Raw genomic sequence first — 19,524 nt, 5'->3', positions numbered from 1 at the left:
CTTTATCAGATATATGATTTGCCAATATTTTCTCCCATTTTGTGGTTTATCTAATTCGTCTACTCATATTTTCACTTACAAATAACTAAGACAGAAGGCTGCTAAACCTTAAAATGTTCTCAGTATCTTTCTTTAGATTAGAGGTAAAGAAAAAGCTACTACAGATGGAAAAGCCTCACTGACAAGTTCTGTGATCATTGGAGGCTAAACCAATGCAGAACCACCAGTGAGTTTGAGTGGGAAGATAAGGATGGGAGTGGAGGGGCTGTGGGAGGGAGATGGGTCACTCAGGGATGTGGCTGTGCCCCTTGCATCCTGACAATGGATCCACCACCGCTCTACCAGTCTGTATTAGGGAAACATGAGCAAATGGCATCGTGTCTGTGCCAGTCACCAAGCACTGAGGGGAAGCTCTGGAAGGTGCCGCCTGAACCTGCCCTCCAGTCTTGCAAATGCTGAGGAGGAGCCACCAGCCTTGGACTGTCTGTGCTTCTTGCTAGAGCATGTGGGTCATTCCAGCCCTTCCCCAGAATGTCCATTCTCTCCACACCTTCTCCATTCCAAATGGGGATCCTTGCCTTTCTTTTAGACTCCAGAGACATGCATAAAACCACAACACAGCTTTAGAAAACAAGGCAGACCTGTATTAGCCTAACACCTAAATTGAATGCAGCCTGCCATAAGGGAGGAATTACAGTCCTTCTAGAGGCCCAAGGTACCTGCAGCTCCCCCTGACCAGTCCTGCCAAAGCCTTGTTTTTGTCAAAATGCCACCTTGGACTCTGCCTGAGAGTTCTGCTGCCCACCAAGAGGGATGGACAAAGTCTGTTTATCCAGAAACTTGGCAGGAGGTGTGGGTGAAGCAGCCTCTGAACAAAAGCATATTCTGAGATCCTGGTGGCTGTTGTCAGAGGAACACAGCAGAGAGGCAAACAGTTTGGGGTGAGGCAGCTGATAAACAAACAGGGAAGCACATTCAGGCCAGAGCAAGGGGAAGCCCCTGAGTCTCCTCTATCTGCTCTCTGGCAAGATCTACTTTCTGAAGCATTGACTGGAAATAGAAGTCTCACTGGGCTGGCTGGAGCCAGAGGCCCCCACGCCTTATCCCCTTTGGAATCTGCCAGAGGACAGTTCCAAGTATGGACTTGGATGATTAACTTGGTTAATATTCAGGCTATCTTGACAGTCTCCACGACCGCAAGCAATGTCCCAGGGCAGCCTGCAGGCCTGGTAGAAACAAACTCCACAAACCTGCCTATCACGAAAGGTTTTCCCCTTTTGTCCGGGCCTACCAAAACCCCAAGGGAGGTGCATCCTTGAGAGCCGCTAAGTGGCTAAGTGAAGTCCCACATAGTGGCAGCTACACGTGAGGGTTAGTCTGTTTCATATTCCCTTGCTTGCTGCTCTCAATGCCTCCCAGAAGCTCCCTGTTAGCAGGGGAAGAGGCCCTATCTTCCCCACATAACCTGGCTCGCCTCTGGGCTATGGGTGGGGAATCAGTAAGTCCTACTACTGTTCAGGCCCTGACCCCAGTTCCCAGGAAAGCACAAGGCTAGTGCCACCAGAGGTCCAGGCCCTTTGCTGGAGGCTCCATAGCTCCACTACCAGTGGGCTACCAGCAGCTCCACTCATGGGCTCCTATAGGATGCAGCCCAGCTGCTGAAGAGGACAGGAGGCTCTACGGTGTGGCAGCAGCCCCGTCTTAGATCACTGGTGGCCTGCAAAGAAGGCTGGTCCTTAATATACAAGGTTTCCCCAGGGCCTCTGGAGCACAAGACCTGGCAGAAGTGGTATCCAGCTTAGAGGTGACTGCCTCAGTTTTCCTAGCCCATGGGCTGATGGGAAAGTCAATATCCTAATGATGTTCCATGGAAGAAGAGGACATGCTTGAGGCAAAGGCCAGCCCATGCTTAGCCCCTGGCCACCAGCCAGGATTACCTCTGCTGCTTGCCCTGTAGCCCTGCAGATGAACTTAGGCCCTCTCCAGAGCAGGGCATTTGTTGCCCTTCCTGCTCCTTTAGCCTCAGGGCAGGAGGCTGCTGGGCTTCCTCACATGCAGGGCCTCTTCTCTCTGAGGTCTTGGCCCTGAGGGCTATATATGAAGGGCCATGCCCATGGAGACTGAGATCTGACCCCTGCAGTAGGTCTCAGGGACGAGGACCCCAGCATCAGACACTCTGGGTTGCTTGGGGCCCCTCCTTCCCCAACAGAAGCTTCAGTCCCAACCCAGGTCGCACCAGTCCCTGCTTGTGTTCCTGCTCAACTGCTGCCCAATGGAAAACTTAGCAACGAGCTATGACTGGCACTCCTCCCACAGGGGCAAACACAGACGCCTCTAGCCCTGACTCCAGAGACAGACAAAGGCCCTTACTCTGGATATCTACATTCTTTATCCTTAAAGTGAAAAAAACTTGGTTTGAGCTAGAATAACTGGAGCAACAGAATAAAGACCGATAGCATTAGTTTATAACTGATGAAATAAAATAAGTATGTATGAACCTGTACTGATATAAGTTAACAACTGCATACATTAATAAATAGACGTGGAGGAGAAGCTCTTCTTCTTGGAAGAGTTCCAGTTAATAAATGTTGAAGGAATCAGAAAATGCAAAATCATCACTAGGCAAACTGCAGTAATAGTTGTTTCAGTCAAGGCCTAGTGATGAATGCTAAAATCAGTGGATAGAAATTTGAGGAGACACAGGATTTTGTATAATCTCGAAGTACCTCCCTTAAGATATTTATTAGTGACAGAGGAAAAAATAGTACCTTTACAGCAGAGAAATTCCGTAGACACCAACTTGACAAATGATCAAGGTTAACAGCACCAGTAATAAGACACATCAGCATCATGTACCCACTGGCACGATGCCCAGAGAATGCATCACTTCTATGGTATCATTACCAAAAAGTGCATAACGCAATTTAATTGTGAGAAAAATCATGCCAACCCAAACTGAGGAGCATTCATCAAAATACTCAGAAAAATGTCAAGATCATGAAAGATAAGGAAAGACTGAGGAACAGTCACAGATTGGAGACTGAAACATGACAACTAAATACAACATGGGATTTTGGATGGGATCCTACAATAGAAAAAGGGCAGTAGTAAAAAAACTGGTGAAATTCAAACAAAGTCTGTAGTCCAGTTATTACTATTGTAACCAATGTTCATTTCCTGGTTTGGATAAATGCATAATGTGTATTTAAATTGTTAACATCAGAGCAAGCTGGATAAAGGATATGAAATCTCTGTACTATTTTCAAACTTCTCTCTAAATCTAAAGTTATTTCAAAATAAAGCTAAAAAATAATGGCCAGGTGCGGTGGCTCACGCCTGTAATCCCAGCACTTTGGGAGGCCGAGGTGGGTGGATCGCCTTAGGTCAGGAGTTAGAGACCAGCCTGGCCAACATGGTGAAACCCCATCTCTACTAAAAATACAAAATCAATCAAACAAACAAACAAACAAACAAACAAAGAACTAGCCGGGCATGGTGGTGGGCCCCTGTAATCCCAGCTACTTGGGAGGCTGAGGCAGGAGAATTGCTTGAACCCGGGAGGCAAAGGTTGCAGTGAGCCAAGACGGCACCATTGCACTCCTCCACCATGGGCAACAGGAAAGAAACTCATCTAAAATAATAATAATAATAATAATAATAATAATAATTTGACTCTTAGTAACTGCACAGGATGAAAAACTTGGACTTCACAATCAACCCCTGAAGAAGGAAACTACCTTATACACATGCACACACACAGACGAATGCACTCATGCAAACCCCAACTCAGACACCTTATTGCTACCTCCTGGCATACTATGAAAGGCATTTCTACAGCAGAGCATGCCATCCTTGGTTCCTGGCTAACCCTGTCCTCCTGTGAAGAGGTGTTGGGGGGCAGTTCAGGCAGACTTGTCTGTCCCTAAGGATATGCCCATTGGGAGATCCTGGCACGGCGGTGGAAGGCAGAGACACAATCTGAGGACAGTCCCACTACCTGTGTTGTGCCAATTGGGATGCAGAGAACCTGTTCAGGGGCCCTGGGCTTGGCCCTGTCCACTGGCACTGGCCAAGTCAGTATGGGTTTGGACTTGTGTTCTGTTCTCTGAGCCTTGGAACTGCCACTGTGGGGAGAGGGGCTCGGCCTCCAGCAAGTCCCATCACCTGTTACAGAGGCCACAACCTGGACTTTAGAACAGCTCCCTCCATGCCCACTGTGCCCAGCTAGTGCAGAAGGCAAAGAGGGTGCTGAGGTCCTGCCCTTACCACTCCTTACCACCCACCTAGGAAGCCCATTTGCTGGCGCCACACTCTGTGCTGGCCACCGCCAGATGGGGCGTGGGGCATTCTCTCACTGAGTCCTCCCAACAACTCAGATAAGGCGGCTTCTCTTATTATCCCCGTTTTGAAAACTGAGATAAAGTACACATAATATACAATATGCCATCTTAGCCATTTTTAAGTGTACAGTTCAGAAGCGTTCACACTGTTGTGCAATCAATCTCCAACACTATTTTCATCTTACAAAACTGAAACTCTATACCCATGAAACAACTCCCTACTCCTTCCTTCTTCCAGTCCCTGGCAACCACCATTTACTTTCTGTTTCTGTGAGTGTGACTGCTCTTGAAGTGAAATCAGACAATAGTTTGTCTTGTGACTGGCTTATTTCACTAAGTGTAGTCTCCTCAAGGTTCATCCATGTTGTAGCATGTATCAGAATTTCCTTCCTTTTTAAAGCTGAATAATTGTCCTTTGTGCGCATATACCACATTACGTTTATCCATTTGTCTGTGGAAGGACACTTGGGTTGCTTTCACCTTTTGACTATTGTGAATAATGCTACCATAGACATGGTGCACAAATGTCTCTTTGAGGCCCTGTTTCCATTATTTTGGACATATATCCAGAATTAGTTTTTCAATTTTTAATTTTTTTAGGGACCACCATATTATTTTCCGTAGTGGCTGCACCATTTTACACTCCCACTAGGAATGAACAAGGGTTCCAATTTCTCTACATCCTCACTAACACTTGTTATTTTCTGTGTTTAAAAACAACAACAACAACAACACTTTTTTAGAGGTGGGGTCACCCAGGCTGGAGTGCAGAGATATGGTCATAGCTCACTGCAACTTCGAACTCTTGGGCCCAGGTGAGCCTCCTGCCCCAGCCTCCTGAGAAGCTAGAACTACAGTCGCATGCCCTCATGCCTGGCTAATTTTTATTTTTATATTTTTTTAGAGATGGGGTCTTGCTATGTTGCCCAGGGCTGTCTTGAACTCCTGGCCTCAAGCAATCCTCCTGCCTTGGCTTCCCAAAGTGGATTTCTGGTGTTTTTTTTTTTTTTTCTTTTTGTTTGTTTGTTTGTTTTGTAGTAGCTATCTTTAAGGGTACAAAGTGGTACCTCATTATGGTTTTCATTTGCATTTCCCTATAGCAATGAGTGATGTTGAGCCTCTTTTCATCTGCTTGTACCCCTGATTTATAGACATGGAAACTGAGGTTTTCATCAGTGAAGTAACCTGCCTGGAGTCAGCCAGGTGGTTGGCAGTGGAGTCAAAACTGGCCCTCTATTGAGTCTGACTCCAGAACTCTGTGTGCCGCCGCTCCTCTGGGCAGAGCCATTCATCCATCCTGCTCACCCTGGTACTTGCTACCTTCCCTCCTCCTCCCAACCACCAGAGCCCACAGAGCCCAGTTGTTTTTTTTTTGAGACAGAGTCTGGCTCTGTCACCCAGGCTGGAGTGCTGTGGTGCGATCTCAGCTCACTGCAACCTCTGCCTCCCAGGTTCAAGTGATTCTCCTGCCTCAGCCTCCCGAGTAGCTGGGACTACAGGGGTGCACCACCACTCCCAGCTAATTTTTGTATTTTTAGTACAGACAGGATTTCACCATGTTGGCCAGGCTAGTCTCAAACTCCTGACCTCAAGTAATCTGCTCGTCTCGGCCTCCCAAAGTACTGGGATTACAGGCATGAGCCACTGCGCCCGCCCCCTAGTTGCTTTTTATTTTACTCCCACCACTCAAAAAGGAAGCCAGGAAGGGGAGAGGCTGCCGAAAAAAGCAAATCCTGGTGCATGCGTGTGAATGTGCGATGATGTACATCCTTAGAGGTCCCTGTGAACAGGGCACAACATGGGTAGCTATGGACTTGGAGGCCAGCAGATACCCACCCCTCACACCCTACAGTGAACAAAACCAGTGAGCAATGGAAAAGCAGACAGGTCAGCCCAGCTGCCAGGGAAGGCTGCCGCTTGTGGGCCCAGCCTCCATAACAGGCACTGATAACACTTTCCGGAATCGACGTGGGATGGGCTGGCCCCAGTCTTAGCTGCTCCCAGGCCATGCTGTGGGCAGGGAGTGGGCAAGCACTACAGCCCTTGCTAGGGAAGCAAAGCCAGAGAGGCATGGCCACCTTAGGGCCCAGGGTAGGTATGCTGCCAGTGCTGGGGGTCGAAAGGCAGTCCCTGGGCTGAGCCCACTTCCCACAGGTATCACAGATTCCACAGCCACCACGCCTGGCTGGCCACCATTCTCTTGCAGAGGAGAGTTTCACAACGTCCTCACTGGTCTTGTTTATCATAGCAGCTAGAGTGAGCTCTTTCCAAAAGCACGAACCTGGCCTTAGAATGCTTACTATTTCCTCACTGTCCTCCGAATAAAGTCAGCTCTTCAGTATATGTAGAAGGCCACTATGAACTAGCCCCTGTGGCCATTTCTAGTCTTATCTGTTGTATCTGTCATCCCTGGAGTTCCAGCCACTCTGATGTATGAGAATTCCATTCCCTGAATTTCCCATATTCTTGCCTAGACAGGCCTTGCTCACATTTTCGGACTCAGCTAAAATCGTATCACCCCTTCTTAGAGTATTTCCTCTGCTTATTGTCCCACAGAGAGGGTGATTTATTTATCCCAGGTCATATAGCAAGCAAGGCAGGACTTGAATTTGGGTTCTAGAATCCTATTGCTAACCAGGGTTAATGTTAGCCTTCTCAGTAACACAGCCAGCGTGCCCCATGGGCATCTGAAGGCAGGCTCCACACCCCAGATATCCACACCTTAGTGCCCAGCACAAGGCCAGACACAATGTCTGATGACTGCTATACTGTGCTGAGGGAAAGGGATAAGGGACTAGCAGAGGCCACTCAGGTTTTTCTTGGGAGGAGCACAAGGCGGAGGAGGGACTTAGCAGCAGGGAAATCCTGCCTGCCTGACCAATAGCAGGCAATGGCTCCATGAGGATGCTCTCCTCAGGAGGAAGGTGTTTCCTGGACCCAGGTCCTTACCAGATGTGAAGCAGGAAAAACAGGGAAGTGTGTGTGCATCCTCATTCCTGGAGCTTAGAAAACCTGCCACTAACCACGCAGCGTACTGAGGGGCTACAGGCCCTGCCTGCCAACTGAGCCTGTGCTCAGAGAGGTCCCTGAGTGCCAGGGCTTCCAGCTGGGGTTTTGCCTTCTCTGTTTCCTTGCACCCAATGAGCCTCGGGAGGTCATCTGCTGTCTTAGAGAAACTGGGGCCTCAGGACAGGACCCCAAACCTCACAAGTATGTGGTACAGCAGTACACCTCCTGATGCCTCCAGAAGTCTGTGGCCAATGAACAGACAAGATTTGGCCCCGCCCTGCCCAGTAACAAGGTCCCTCACACCCCTCCTCCCATGCCTGGCAGGAAGGTGACTCAAGCAGTGAGTCTGGGTAGCCTGGGGCTGCGCTTCCCCCAAGGCCACATCTAGGTTCTTGGGGAACTTCATTTGTTGTGAAAAATCGGAAATGAAAAGACAGTTGGTGACAAACTCCCTTCTCCATCACCTCCTTATTGGACAGAAACGACCCAGGAATGCGCTTCATGTGAGTCCTATTCTTTCTTGGGGTGCACACCCGCTGCTGGAAGTATGAACAGCAGGTTTGAAGGGGAGGGGAGCGCTGACCCGGGCAGTGCGCAGGGAGTCTCAAGGGGGGCTGACGCAGAGGGAGGGTCAGGCACTCCCGGGTCCCCGGTCTCGGCCTGGCACCCACCTCAGTCACGACGGTGGACCAGTAGACGTCTTGGCTGAATTCCCAGCCATCCAGGCAGCTCTCCTGCTCCAGCTGTCCCAGGTCCACGTCGCGCCCCGGCTCTAGCCCGAGCGCCGAGAAGTTGGCGATGGTGGCGAGCCGGTAGCGGCGGCAGCTGTGGAGCACCTCGCGGCCGTCCCGCAGCCGCAGCGGGACGCTGTTGTTGCGCCAGGCGCTGCTCAGGTTCGCGGCGTCAGGCACCCGGCAGCGGTGCTCTGGGGTCCCCGCCAGGAACACGACTGACATACCATTGAAGCCATTGGGGATGATGCTGGCGCTGAGCAGGAAGAAGATGAGCCGCTGGAAGGGTCCCCACTCGCCCAGGAAGGCGATCGCCTCGTCGTAGTCCCGCATGCTTCCCACTGCCGCTCGGAAATTTACAACTACGGGTGATGAGAGCGTTCTCGGGACAGTGTCGCGTAGCTGGGGGCTCCCCAAGGATGTCAGAACGTTCCCGGGGACAGGCAGGCTGTTGGAAATTGGGGCGCGCAGCCGGGGACCGGTCCTGGGAAACAGGCTGAGGGCGCTGGAGCGTTCCGGGAGCGGAGCTTGATGCCACTGTACACTTGGGACCACACCCCCATCTCTGGCCCGGCGCTGGGAAGGGGAGGGCGCTGGGAAGGGGCTGGACTCCCGGCTGTCTCCGCCCAGTGCTCCGCGCGCCCGCCCGCCCTCAAGGACCTGACGGGGGCTTCCACGCTGGGCTCAGCCATTCCGCCCGCCTGCCGGGTGAGAAGCTCGCTCTCGGTTGTCCCCAGCCACCCCCGAGCGCTGATTCCCAGACCTGGGCCCCACGTGGGAGGGCGGGCGCAAGCGAGGAGCCGAGGCCGGAGAGCAAGGTCTCGGAGAGGTCGGCCCTCAACCTGCTGGGGTCGCGTCGCCCCGGGCACAGACTCCGGCAGGGTTCCCTCCGCGGTCTCCTCTAATCTGGAGGCTGAGCTTAGGCGGCCACGCGGGGGTCGCGGAGGGGCGAGTCGGTGGAGTCGGTTCCCGGGAAACTTCTGCGGGCGGCGGAGCTGCAGGAGCGCGCCCTGTTCTGTGGCTCCCGGCGCAGGCAGCTGGCACACGCCGACAGGGAGCTCATTTCCCACAAGTCCTAGGAGAGCTCAATTCGGTCAACCCTGGCGGCGCCCGGACAGCCAGGACCCTCACCTTGCACAGGGAAAACAGGCCCACAGCCTGGAAGGGATGAGCAAGGTTACACTACGTCAGAGATGGGCCCGGACCGGAGGGAGGGCGGGGGCAGGAGAAAACCGAGTGCCCGGGAGGCGAGTTTCCTCCCCCGCACGCCGGCGGAATGGCTGAGCCCAGCCTGGAAGCCCTCGCCGGGTCCATGGGCGGGCGGGCGCCAGGACATGGAGCCTGCCCATTGCGGGAGCACAGTCATGGAGGCACTGTCATCACGCTGGGTTCTGATTTTGAGCCCTTGCTCTCCTCACGCCCCCAGGGCGCTTTATCTTGTCAGGTTGCCAGAGCTTTCTCCGACTGGAAGGCTTTTGTTTGCAGAAGGGCCTGTCCCCAGTCCAGGAACAGAAGGAGGGAGGGAGGGAAAGAGAAGGAGGAGATCCGATTTGGCGCTCAGACCCAGCAGGGTAACCAAAGCAGGGACCACGGCCTCCCTTTTTTTTTTTTTTTTTGCTCAGGGCCCAGACCTAAGGCCCGTCTGCTGTTGTGTGAGCTAGCCCGAGGCTGGAGCCTGAGCCCTGGGGTTCACGAGGCAGATAAAACTGACAGGGTGAAGAGCTCACCTCTCGGAGATTTTGCACAAGTGTGTTTGTTTCTCCAGGCCCCGATTAAGAGGCGGAGGGACATTTCTGCCTCTTTTTGTGTAGCTTCCACTCTGACCCCTCCTCTTAGGAGGACTTCCCACCCCCTTGGAACCTCAGTTTCCTACCTGTAATAAGACTATACATCCTGATGTGCTAGGACAGCTCTGATTTATGCCTATTAATCCAGTGAAATTATTAATAGAGCCTCCTGTATTTTCACAAGTATCCTTCTTCGAATGATATATTATGGTCATTATCTTACTTAGCTTGGGTTTCATCTCCCTACTCTACCCCAAATAATAGAGCAAAGTTGGAGACAAGAACTTACATAAGGTAGTTTATTTTGAGTAGTGATACCATAAAACGAAGCGAGGGACTAGGGAGGAGAGTGAACAGGGAGGGAGGTAAAGCCCACATAGACTGAAATTGAGATGGTTATTGGTGATGACCAGGATCAGTAAGAGTGCTGTGTGAAGCCCTAGTGGAGCCTAAGAATAAAGGGAAAATTAGCAATACTGAGCCTGTCTTTACTTAAAATTTTGATATTGTGTTCATCATGGGTATTTGCATTAATTTCTATTTTAAAAAATATTGCATTAAAGTATAATTAATCTTGGTTACTGAATTTCTTGGTGCCTCCTTAAATTTGCACCAGAGACAAGTGCCTTGCTCTTTTTCCTCCCCTCAGCCTTGTCTCAATCCCCATTGCTATGGGTTACTGAGGTTTAATCCCACTGGGGACTTCTAAAGAGCCATATAGAATGAGGAGGTATTTGTTTCCTAGTTCTGTCTCCATTGGTCAACTCCTTGCACTTCCAGGTTGTACATACGTGAGTGCTGAACAGATACCACTCAACTATTTGCCATTGCTCACAAGAGTATGTAAACCTCTATGTGGAATTGTTTTGTCCTCCATACAAAATGAATGAATAGGTATACTGCTTACAGCTTAGCCCACTGGGGGAATTTCCCTTCAAAGTTATTTAGGGCTACCCACTAAATGAAGCTATGTTAGAGAAACGATTTTTTTTTTAACTACTATCAATGTCTAAAGCTAATCCGTCTGTGAGTCAGGGCTGTTTTTCCCTTCATCAATTGGTTACAGAGAACTACCCACTAAGGCTGTAGGTCTGAGCTAAGACAGAAGGGTTGGTATAGCTGATAGCCGAGGTAGGTGTCATAGGAGTCTAAGCCACCTTTTGTTGACTTAAATGCACCCTATTGACCTGCTTAGTCCTGATCCTGAATTTACCATTCCTGTTATATGATGGATTGCTGATAAGTCTATTTTTTTTTTTTGAGAGGGTCTCACTCTGTCACCCAGGCTGGAGTGCAGTGGCAAGATCACAGCTCACTGCAGCCTCAACCTCCCTAGGCTCAAGCGATCCTTCTACTTCAGCCTCCCAGGTTGCTGGGACTATAGGCAAACACCACCACGCCCAGCTAATTTTTTTTTTTTCTGTATTTTTTAGAGATGGGGTTTTGCCGTGTTGCCTCCTGGGCTCCTAGGCTCCTGGGCTCAAGTAATTCTCTGGCCTCAGCCTCCTCCCAAAGTGCTGGGATTACAGGTGTGAGCCACCATGTCTGGCTTAAACCTGCCTAATCTTATGACATGATAGACTCTGACAATTCCTGGCTTACAATGGGTATCTCTGATTGCATAGACCCTTGATGTCCCATTGCTAGGCTCTCAGTTTTTATTGGGGCCAAACAGCTGTTTTTCAAAAGTCAAATAACTCTCTGCTGCATGGCCTTTCTCCAGAACTTTAGAGATCTGTGCTGAAACTCTTTTATTAGGGCACGTCAGAGACTCTGCGCCGCAGCCTTATTCATCATGTATGCCTCTAGCCCCATTGTATCAGATGGATTGTATGAACCAAATGGTAGAGAAGCTTGTACTCTAGTTGGACACACTGTACAGCTCTCTCCTGCTCTGGTTTTCACCTGAAACTGAGAGCCTTCAGGGGCACCCAATAGATGGGTCAGAAGAATACTCCACCAAGCACTATGCCTTAGTGTTGGAGGATACAGAGCTCAACAACTTGCCTTTACTTTACAGGGGATAACCTGGTATGACTACTGATCCCTGATAACTTTACCCATTTGTTTCAAAATAATATGGGATAGAAGAAGTTGGTGAGGATATAGATGAAATAATATGGGCTATGAATAGTGGTTCTAGGGATTCGTTTTACTAGTTTGTCTACTTTTACATCCATTTAACTTATTGTAGAACAAAAAGGTAAGAAAAAATTTGAACAATATGATTGCCCTGAATCTTCATATTTTTGTCTTCTATCCTTTGGCATGCACATGTCTTTACTAGGACATCTAGAGTTCTTGCTTCTTCTTGCTTACTAGGTCAAATTAGCATTAGGTCATCAACACAGTGGACTACCATGATGTTTAATGGAATATTGAGACAATCAAAGTTGCTAGATACTGTGTTGTGACAGAGAGGAGAATTAACATAGCCCAGAGGCAAGAGAGTGAATATGTACTGCTATTATTCCCACATAAAAGCAAACAGTTTTTCATCCTCCTGACTGAAGGATATTAAGAAGAAAATATTTGATGTTGAAATTAATCTCTGCAATGCCACCCAGGATGTGGTTTTACTTCTCATTTAATAAATTAGTAAGAAAGGTCAGGGTAAGTGTCAGGGGCTTTCATTTGGCCCTTCTTACCTTAATGGCTCTTAATAAAATAGGGAGTAAATGTTAGGGTACTGCCAGTTGCTAGAGTATCTGTCCCAGTTATTTACTTAGAGATAAGGAAATTAGCACAGTGTGGATCTTCAGACTTCTTGGATCTGTTTGCATGAGTACTCCATTTACCTGGCTTTCACGAGCCTCTATCATGGGGGGACCATGATAGTGTTTCCCCCCAGCATTGATGCCAGCTCATACTCTGTACCTTTGAAAGTCTGGTTCTTTTTCTTCTCCTTGACCAGAGTTACTCTGATAAAAGGCCACAGATCCCTCATGTGGAAAGATTGGGGAAATAATTATCTTGTCTACTTTTGGCAGCATTGGGCGGTTCTTCTATAAAAAGACTTGACCATTCCTTAAATCAATAGGCTCTGAGCCTGAGAACTGGCCTACATCGAGGAAATTTATGAGGAAATACTATTTCCCATTATGGCAGCTGGCATCTGCCTTCTGCTCATGAGCTCTTGATTTTGGGGATTGCTGTTGTTACAGTCATGTAACACCCAGTCATCTGCCAATTTAGTTAACTCCTAGGGACACTATGGTCTATTAGCTATTGCCACAGATAGACCCTATAGGTGAAAGCATTCTGGTTGCCATTTGGTTTTATGGTAATTATTATATCTACCCTGCCTCTGTTGATTGTTATCCATCTGGTCTCTGCAATTCCAGAGTCCTACCATCCCCACTGACACTAAGGATTCCTCACCTTTACATGTTGTGTTACCTCAGTGAAAAGAGTGGCCTCTGGACTTCCCATGGGAATGTAGTCTTCTAGTAGGTTCTCTGGTCTTGCATAATAACTACAATCTAACATGCTTATCCCTCTGAGCCTTCTGACTCCTTCGGTATTCTGCCAAGGAAGTTCTGGCGTCTCTACTTCATTTCCGAAGGTCGTAATTGTGTCCAAGTTTCAAAGAAGTGTCTCAGAAGCATGTCAGAATGGTTTTATGTATCCTTGCTTGGATGTTAATCCCTGAATAATGAGAGTGCCCCCAGATTGATACATTCTTACACCCCTCTCCTCATACCCCTGTTATCCCTGTTCCTGCCAGAACATAGGTCCTGTAATTTTTTCAGTGTGTATGCTATTTGCTTATAAGTCAGATACTGTATTTCTCCACTTAGGCTGTGCTGAGACCTAACCCTGGTTATTGGTCTGCAGACAATGAAGGGAGGTAGGGGATATCAAGGAGAATAAGCATCAGTTTGGGGCCACTTGCCTTAGGAGGAGTCTTGGCAGGATTCCAGGCAAGGAGAGGCTTGTCTCCTATAGCAGGAGAAAGATAGCTGCTTCTACTGGCCTTGAAGGTTGAGGGGAATCCAGGATTTCAAAATTCTCACATTAATCTACTCAAATGTTCCCATTCTGTGTTCCAGGGTTCCATATGTTTCCTATGAGGGCCATGACTCCGTTGTAGAAAGTAGAGCCATCACAGCTGTGAATCCCTTCCTTGCAGGTCTGCCTTCTAGGACCACTTTTATGTCGACTGTCTTAGCCCAGGTTTCCTCCTGAAAGCAAAGCCTGAGTCAAGAGTTTTTGTGTATGTGATTTATTTGGGAATGGATCCAAAGGAACAGGAATAAGTGACTGGGGAGAGTAAAACAGGAAAGAAGGGAAGCCAATGTAAGAGTGCAGAGGCTGGGTGCGGTGGCTCACGCCTGTAATCCTAGGACTTTGGGAGGCCGAGGTGGGTGGATCATGAAGTGAGGAGTTCAAGACCAGCCTGGCCAAGATGGTGAAACCCCGTCTCTACTAAAAATACAAAAATTATCCAGGCATGGTGGCGTGCACCTGTAATCCTAGCTACTCGGGAGGCTGAGGCAAATAATTGCTTAAACCTGGGAGGCGGAGGTTGCAATGAGCCAAGATCGCGCCACTGCGCTCCAGCCTGGGCAACAAAGTAAGACTCTGTCTCAAAAAAAAAAAAAAAAAAAGTGCAGAATCTCAGACCAGCCCGAAGAGCTGCAGCTGCCTTTTGCGCCCTCCCTGCCTTCCTCATCCTCCCTGCTGACATCACGCTCCAGTTCCTGCTTGAATTTACTTTGGCAATGTGATTGGAATGTATCCGGCTCAGAACTATGCCACGCCAAACCTGGGTAAAACACTTGACGAAATGAAAAGGGGAATGCCAAGAAGAAACCCCCTAGTTCATGAGGCCGACTCCAGCACTGCCTTCTGGTTACACTGATTCCACCACTCTTAAGGGCCTCCTTTACCATCTCAACCAAAGCCTTTTGTTTTCATCTCCAACCTCAGCGATTTTCATCTTGGCTAGACTCTGTGCTGCCTTAGGGCAGAAATGGGGCCACAAGTTGAGAACTACCTATGCAGTGTGACAGGTCCCCTGCCAGGTTATTTAAGGGTACATGTCCACTGCCTGAACCCTGAAGGCCAGTTCCACTTCCTTCCCTGAAGGAAGGCCAAGGCCATGGTGTCTAGCTGAGGAATAGGTGTCCCTGAGAACCCAAACATCCTGGAGAATAGCTGAGAACCTACCAAGGGAAACAGTCCCATCACACACACATTGTAGGTAAAGAGACAGAAAATTAGCTTAGAGATGGGAGGTGGCACAGATCTCTAAAGCTGTCCCGCTGCCATTCAGGAGTGCCTCATGCATAAATCCCAATAAACTCATCTACTAGCCAAGCTGAACTTGTCCCAGACATGCTTGGTCTCTTTGCTCCCTCCCAGTTTGGGGGAAGGGTTTTAAAAATACAATTCCAGGTTTTTCTCATTACAATTGGCGTCATGAGCAGGATCTGAGAAACCAACGGATGAATTAGGAAGGCGCATCTGCGGGGAGAATCCTAGGGCGGTTGGCAATATGCATGTGGGGTGGAGTTGCCTGACTGCTCAACCTTCATGGGCCACTGTGGACTCTGGGAAAACACTGGCAGAAACTGAATCACCTATTGTAAGAAGCTAAGATATTAAAATATGATAAAGATAATAAATGTGCTGTTGTTGCAATAAGGGTAGCTACTGAGAAATGAGAGCAGGAAATGGAGAAAGGGTAAAAACTCCTGCAGAGGGGCAAAGGCATGCCAGGTTTTCTAGGACACCAGCAGGTTACATATTATGGCCTATTCTTGTGCATGTTCTAAAACTGATGGGCAAATAACAAAAACAAAAAATTCAGAGCTCAAATGATTAACCTGCAACTATATATAGAGTTAAGCAGTATCTTCGGATGCTCTCTGTTTCTCTTTCCTTTTCCACATGCTTTGAATCTGCTGTTATTAAGCCACCAGTGTTGAGATAAAACTCACTGTTTATGGTAACACTAATTCAAGGTTATTTGGAGATTTTGTTTTTCTTATATAATTAAGCCAGTTCTAGTTAAAATATAAGCAATAAAACTCATTCGAAACCGGAAAAAAAAAGGAAAAAACAGGTTTTTAAAAGTCAAGCTGCTATGGAAACTGCTTTACCCCAAATTTTGATCCACAGCTTTCCTTGGATTACCTATTGGGAAAAATAGAGTTTAGTCATAACAGGTCCCAATTTTGTCAAAAGGTTTGGGTCCAACAGTCTTTTGTAAAAATAACAAATTTATTATACAGTCTCATGGCTAGAGTTCTGAAGTAAAAGTATCAGATCTTTGTGTATGTATGTATACACATGTTTAAATACATTATATATGTGCATGTATTATATGTCCTAACATGCTACCAAATAAAATTATAAATAAATGGGTATAAAGTCCAAATGCTTTTCAAGTTCACATGAATTCAACAATCTGTGGTAAATAAGTTGGCTTTTAAATTATTGGTAAATAAAAATGAAGATATCTTCAAAAGTGTCAGCATACATTTTTGTCTGAGTCTACTGATAAAAAACATTTTATATTTGCCTCTGCTAGATACTTTAAGATGTCAGGGTTTTACATGAAAGTTAGAAGATTGTAAACCCAGCCAAAAATAAAATGATCTTTGTGTGACTTTTTTGATAAGCAAGACTAATTTGATATTGTTGGTTTAATGAAAACAACTTAATTTTCTGAGTTATCAGCAAGAATCCCCATGTGTTTGACTTTAAGGCTCTTGTTTAGATGAACACCTGATATTCACAAGCTATGAAAATGGTTAACAGGGAAATAACTTGCAATGATGATTAGCTTTGTTGACTCTCTTGGTTCTCACAAGTAATGTAGATAAACTACTAAAAATGAATAAACTGAGTAAATGAGATATATGTGTGTAGGTTAAACTTCTGTATAGTTTAAAATCTTAAAATTATTTTAGGTCCTCAATGAATGTCTAAGGCATTTCCAATTTGAAAAGGGTTATGATATGGGGGAGGTATTTGTGGACCGTAACGAGCTAGATAAAAATAAGGACCGGCCGGGTGCGGTGGCTCACGCCTGTAATCCCAGCTTTTTGGGAGTCTGAGGCGGGCGAATCACGAGGTCAAGAGATCAAGACCATCCTGGCCAACATGGTGAACCCCCATCTCTACTAAAAATACAAAAATTAGCTGGGCGTGGTGGTGCGTGCCTATAGTCCCAGCTGCTCGGGAAGCTGAGGCAAGAGAACCTCTTGAACCTGGGAGCCAGAGGTTGCAGTGAGCCGAGATCATGCCACTGCACTCCAGGCTGGTGACAGAGTGAGACTCTTTCAAAAAAACAAAACAAAACAAAACAAAACAAGGACCAAGTCCAGAAAATATCAAAGAACAAAAAGGGGATGGGCCAACTGAATGCCTGTACACTTGCCCTGGTATAGGCAGGCAATTAACATGAAACAATACCACCTGCCAGGGATGCTTTGAAATCACCTGAACAATCCAGGAATTACATAAGGCACAAATAGTTCAGAGCACCTACAACAGCCCTATGTGGCCTGCGAAGAAGAAAATGACAGTAAACTACCATGAGCTAAACAGCTAAACAGAGAGATGCCACCTGTATCACAAACAGAGTGATGTACCCAGTATTGCTCAACTGCTAGAGCAAATGATCCTTAAGCTGGGAAATGTCCATGCTGTGATTAATTTGGCTAATGCCTTTTAAAGTATTTCTTTAGCAGAAGATTCACAGGAGCAGTTTGCCTTCATTTGGGAGGGTGAACAATGGACTTTCCAGGTGCTACCACAAGAATATCTGTGCAGCCCCACCATCTTTCATGATATGATTGCACAGGACCCGTCTAGACTTTTTTGCCTACCTCAGTCTTCCTGTTTTACCATACCGATAATATAATGTTAACCCCAGAATCTCTTACAAATCTGGAGACTGCCCTGCCTACCATCTTAGACAGCCTAAAGGACAGGGAATGGGACGTCAACCCCCCAAAGATACAAGGGCCCAGTGTAGCCATCAAATTCCTAGGAATTACCTGGCTGGGTAAGACACGAAACATACCCAGAGCTGTTACTGATAAGATAGCACAGCAGCCTATTCCTCAGACAATAATTTTCCTCAGTTTATTAGGCTACTGGAAAATATTCATCCCTTATTTAACACAAACCCTCCGGCCTTTACACACCCTAGTAAAAAGGGATGCAAAGTGGGACTGGACACATATAGAGCAAGAGGTATTTGACAAAGCGAAAATGTTGGTAAAAGAAGCCCAAGCATTAGGTGCCCCACAGCCACAGCACCCTTTTGTATTAGAAGTCACTAGAGATACCACAGGGATGAAATGGTGTTTGTGGCAAAAGCAACCAACAGTAATGGTCCTTGTAAGGTTTGGTCTCAATTATGGAAGGGGGCAGAATCCCACTCTATAGTCCCGGAGCAACAACTCTGGCTGTATATAGGGCATTGCAACAAATGGAGGCCATCACCAGAAAGCAAACCATCACAATAAAAAGTGCCACTCCTATAAAAGGGGAGATGGAGGGCCTTCTAGCCAAGCCCGCCCCTGGGATAATACAATCACACACTCTGCTGAAGTGGCATGCCTATCTACAACAGGGGGTGTCTTGTCCATGAGTCCTAGTCTAAGTCAGGCACCACAGAAAATGCTCAGACCCATCCACTTTGAGCAAGTGGAAGGGGCCGACATGGCAATGAATCTACCTACTAGACCAACCACCATATATGAAGGGATCGCATTGATAACTACTAGGGTCTAATACACTGATGGGTCTAGCAAAGGCACCCAACACCAATGGTTGGCAATCATGGTGAAAATGGACACTGACAACGTATGGTTAGAATGGGAATTAGGAAAAAGCAGTCAATGGGCCATGCTATAGGGAGTTTGGATACTCATCACCCACGAGCCCTGGCCATCCATCATTTGCACAGATAATTGGATTACATACAGAGGCCTTACCATGTGGATCAATCAGTGTGCCACAGACAACTGGCAAGTTTGGGGCAGGCTCCTCTGGGGAATGTCCATGTGGCAAGACATCCACATCAGGTTACAGGAAAGGGATATCCATCTTGTGATGTACCATATGGATGCACATAACCCCAAACCACCTCCCGGAAATCAAAAGGTGAGTGCCCTTACTCACTCACATGCAGGCAATTTGCCCAAGCTCATCCGAGGAAACTCCCATATGTGTACATCATAAAAACGACCACCAGGGCAATCACAGAGTGGCCCATAGCAAAGGCAGCAGACATCCCTATCCAATATGCAAATGTTCTGGCAGCTGTTCAGACCATGAGATCTGCTCACAACTGCGACCTAGAAAGATTCCCTCCACACCAGGTCACATACATCAAGCCATACAAACTATGTAAGCCTGACAAGTCAATTATATTGGTCCCCTGCCCCAGAATAGAAAGAAAAGATAGGCCGGGCGCGGTGGCTCAAGCCTGTAATCCCAGCACTTTGGGAGGCCGAGACGGGCGAATCACGAGGTCAGGAGATCGAGACCATCCTGGCTAACCCGGTGAAACCCCGTCTCTACTAAAAAATACAAAAAACTAGCCGGGCGAGGTGGTGGGCGCCTGTAGTCCCAGCTACTTGGGAGGCTGAGGCAGGAGAATGGCGTAAACCCGGGAGGCGGAGCTTGCAGTGA

General features: G+C 47.7%; 2 protein-coding genes across 2 annotated transcripts in view; one reads left to right on the top strand and one right to left on the bottom strand.

Moving 5' to 3' along the window:
* Nucleotides 1-9,344, bottom strand: part of SLC22A4 (solute carrier family 22 member 4) — a 53,902-nt gene extending 44,558 nt beyond the window's left edge. Inside the window, exon 1 of the mRNA XM_025386936.1 lies at nucleotides 8,021-9,344. Coding sequence (XP_025242721.1) covers nucleotides 8,021-8,413 — 393 coding nt within the window. The 5' untranslated portion in view covers nucleotides 8,414-9,344. The remainder of the gene's footprint in view (nucleotides 1-8,020) is intronic.
* Nucleotides 7,764-19,524, top strand: part of P4HA2 (prolyl 4-hydroxylase subunit alpha 2) — a 103,166-nt gene continuing 91,405 nt past the window's right edge. Inside the window, exon 1 of the mRNA XM_025386925.1 lies at nucleotides 7,764-7,852. Within this exon, the coding sequence (XP_025242710.1) occupies nucleotides 7,775-7,852 (78 nt within the window). The 5' untranslated portion in view covers nucleotides 7,764-7,774. The remainder of the gene's footprint in view (nucleotides 7,853-19,524) is intronic.

Source organism: Theropithecus gelada, chromosome 6, assembly GCF_003255815.1.
Source record: "Theropithecus gelada isolate Dixy chromosome 6, Tgel_1.0, whole genome shotgun sequence".
Classification (NCBI taxonomy): domain Eukaryota; kingdom Metazoa; phylum Chordata; class Mammalia; order Primates; family Cercopithecidae; genus Theropithecus; species Theropithecus gelada.
Note: the sequence above shows the minus strand (reverse complement) of the source record. Positions and strands in the feature narration are given on the sequence as shown.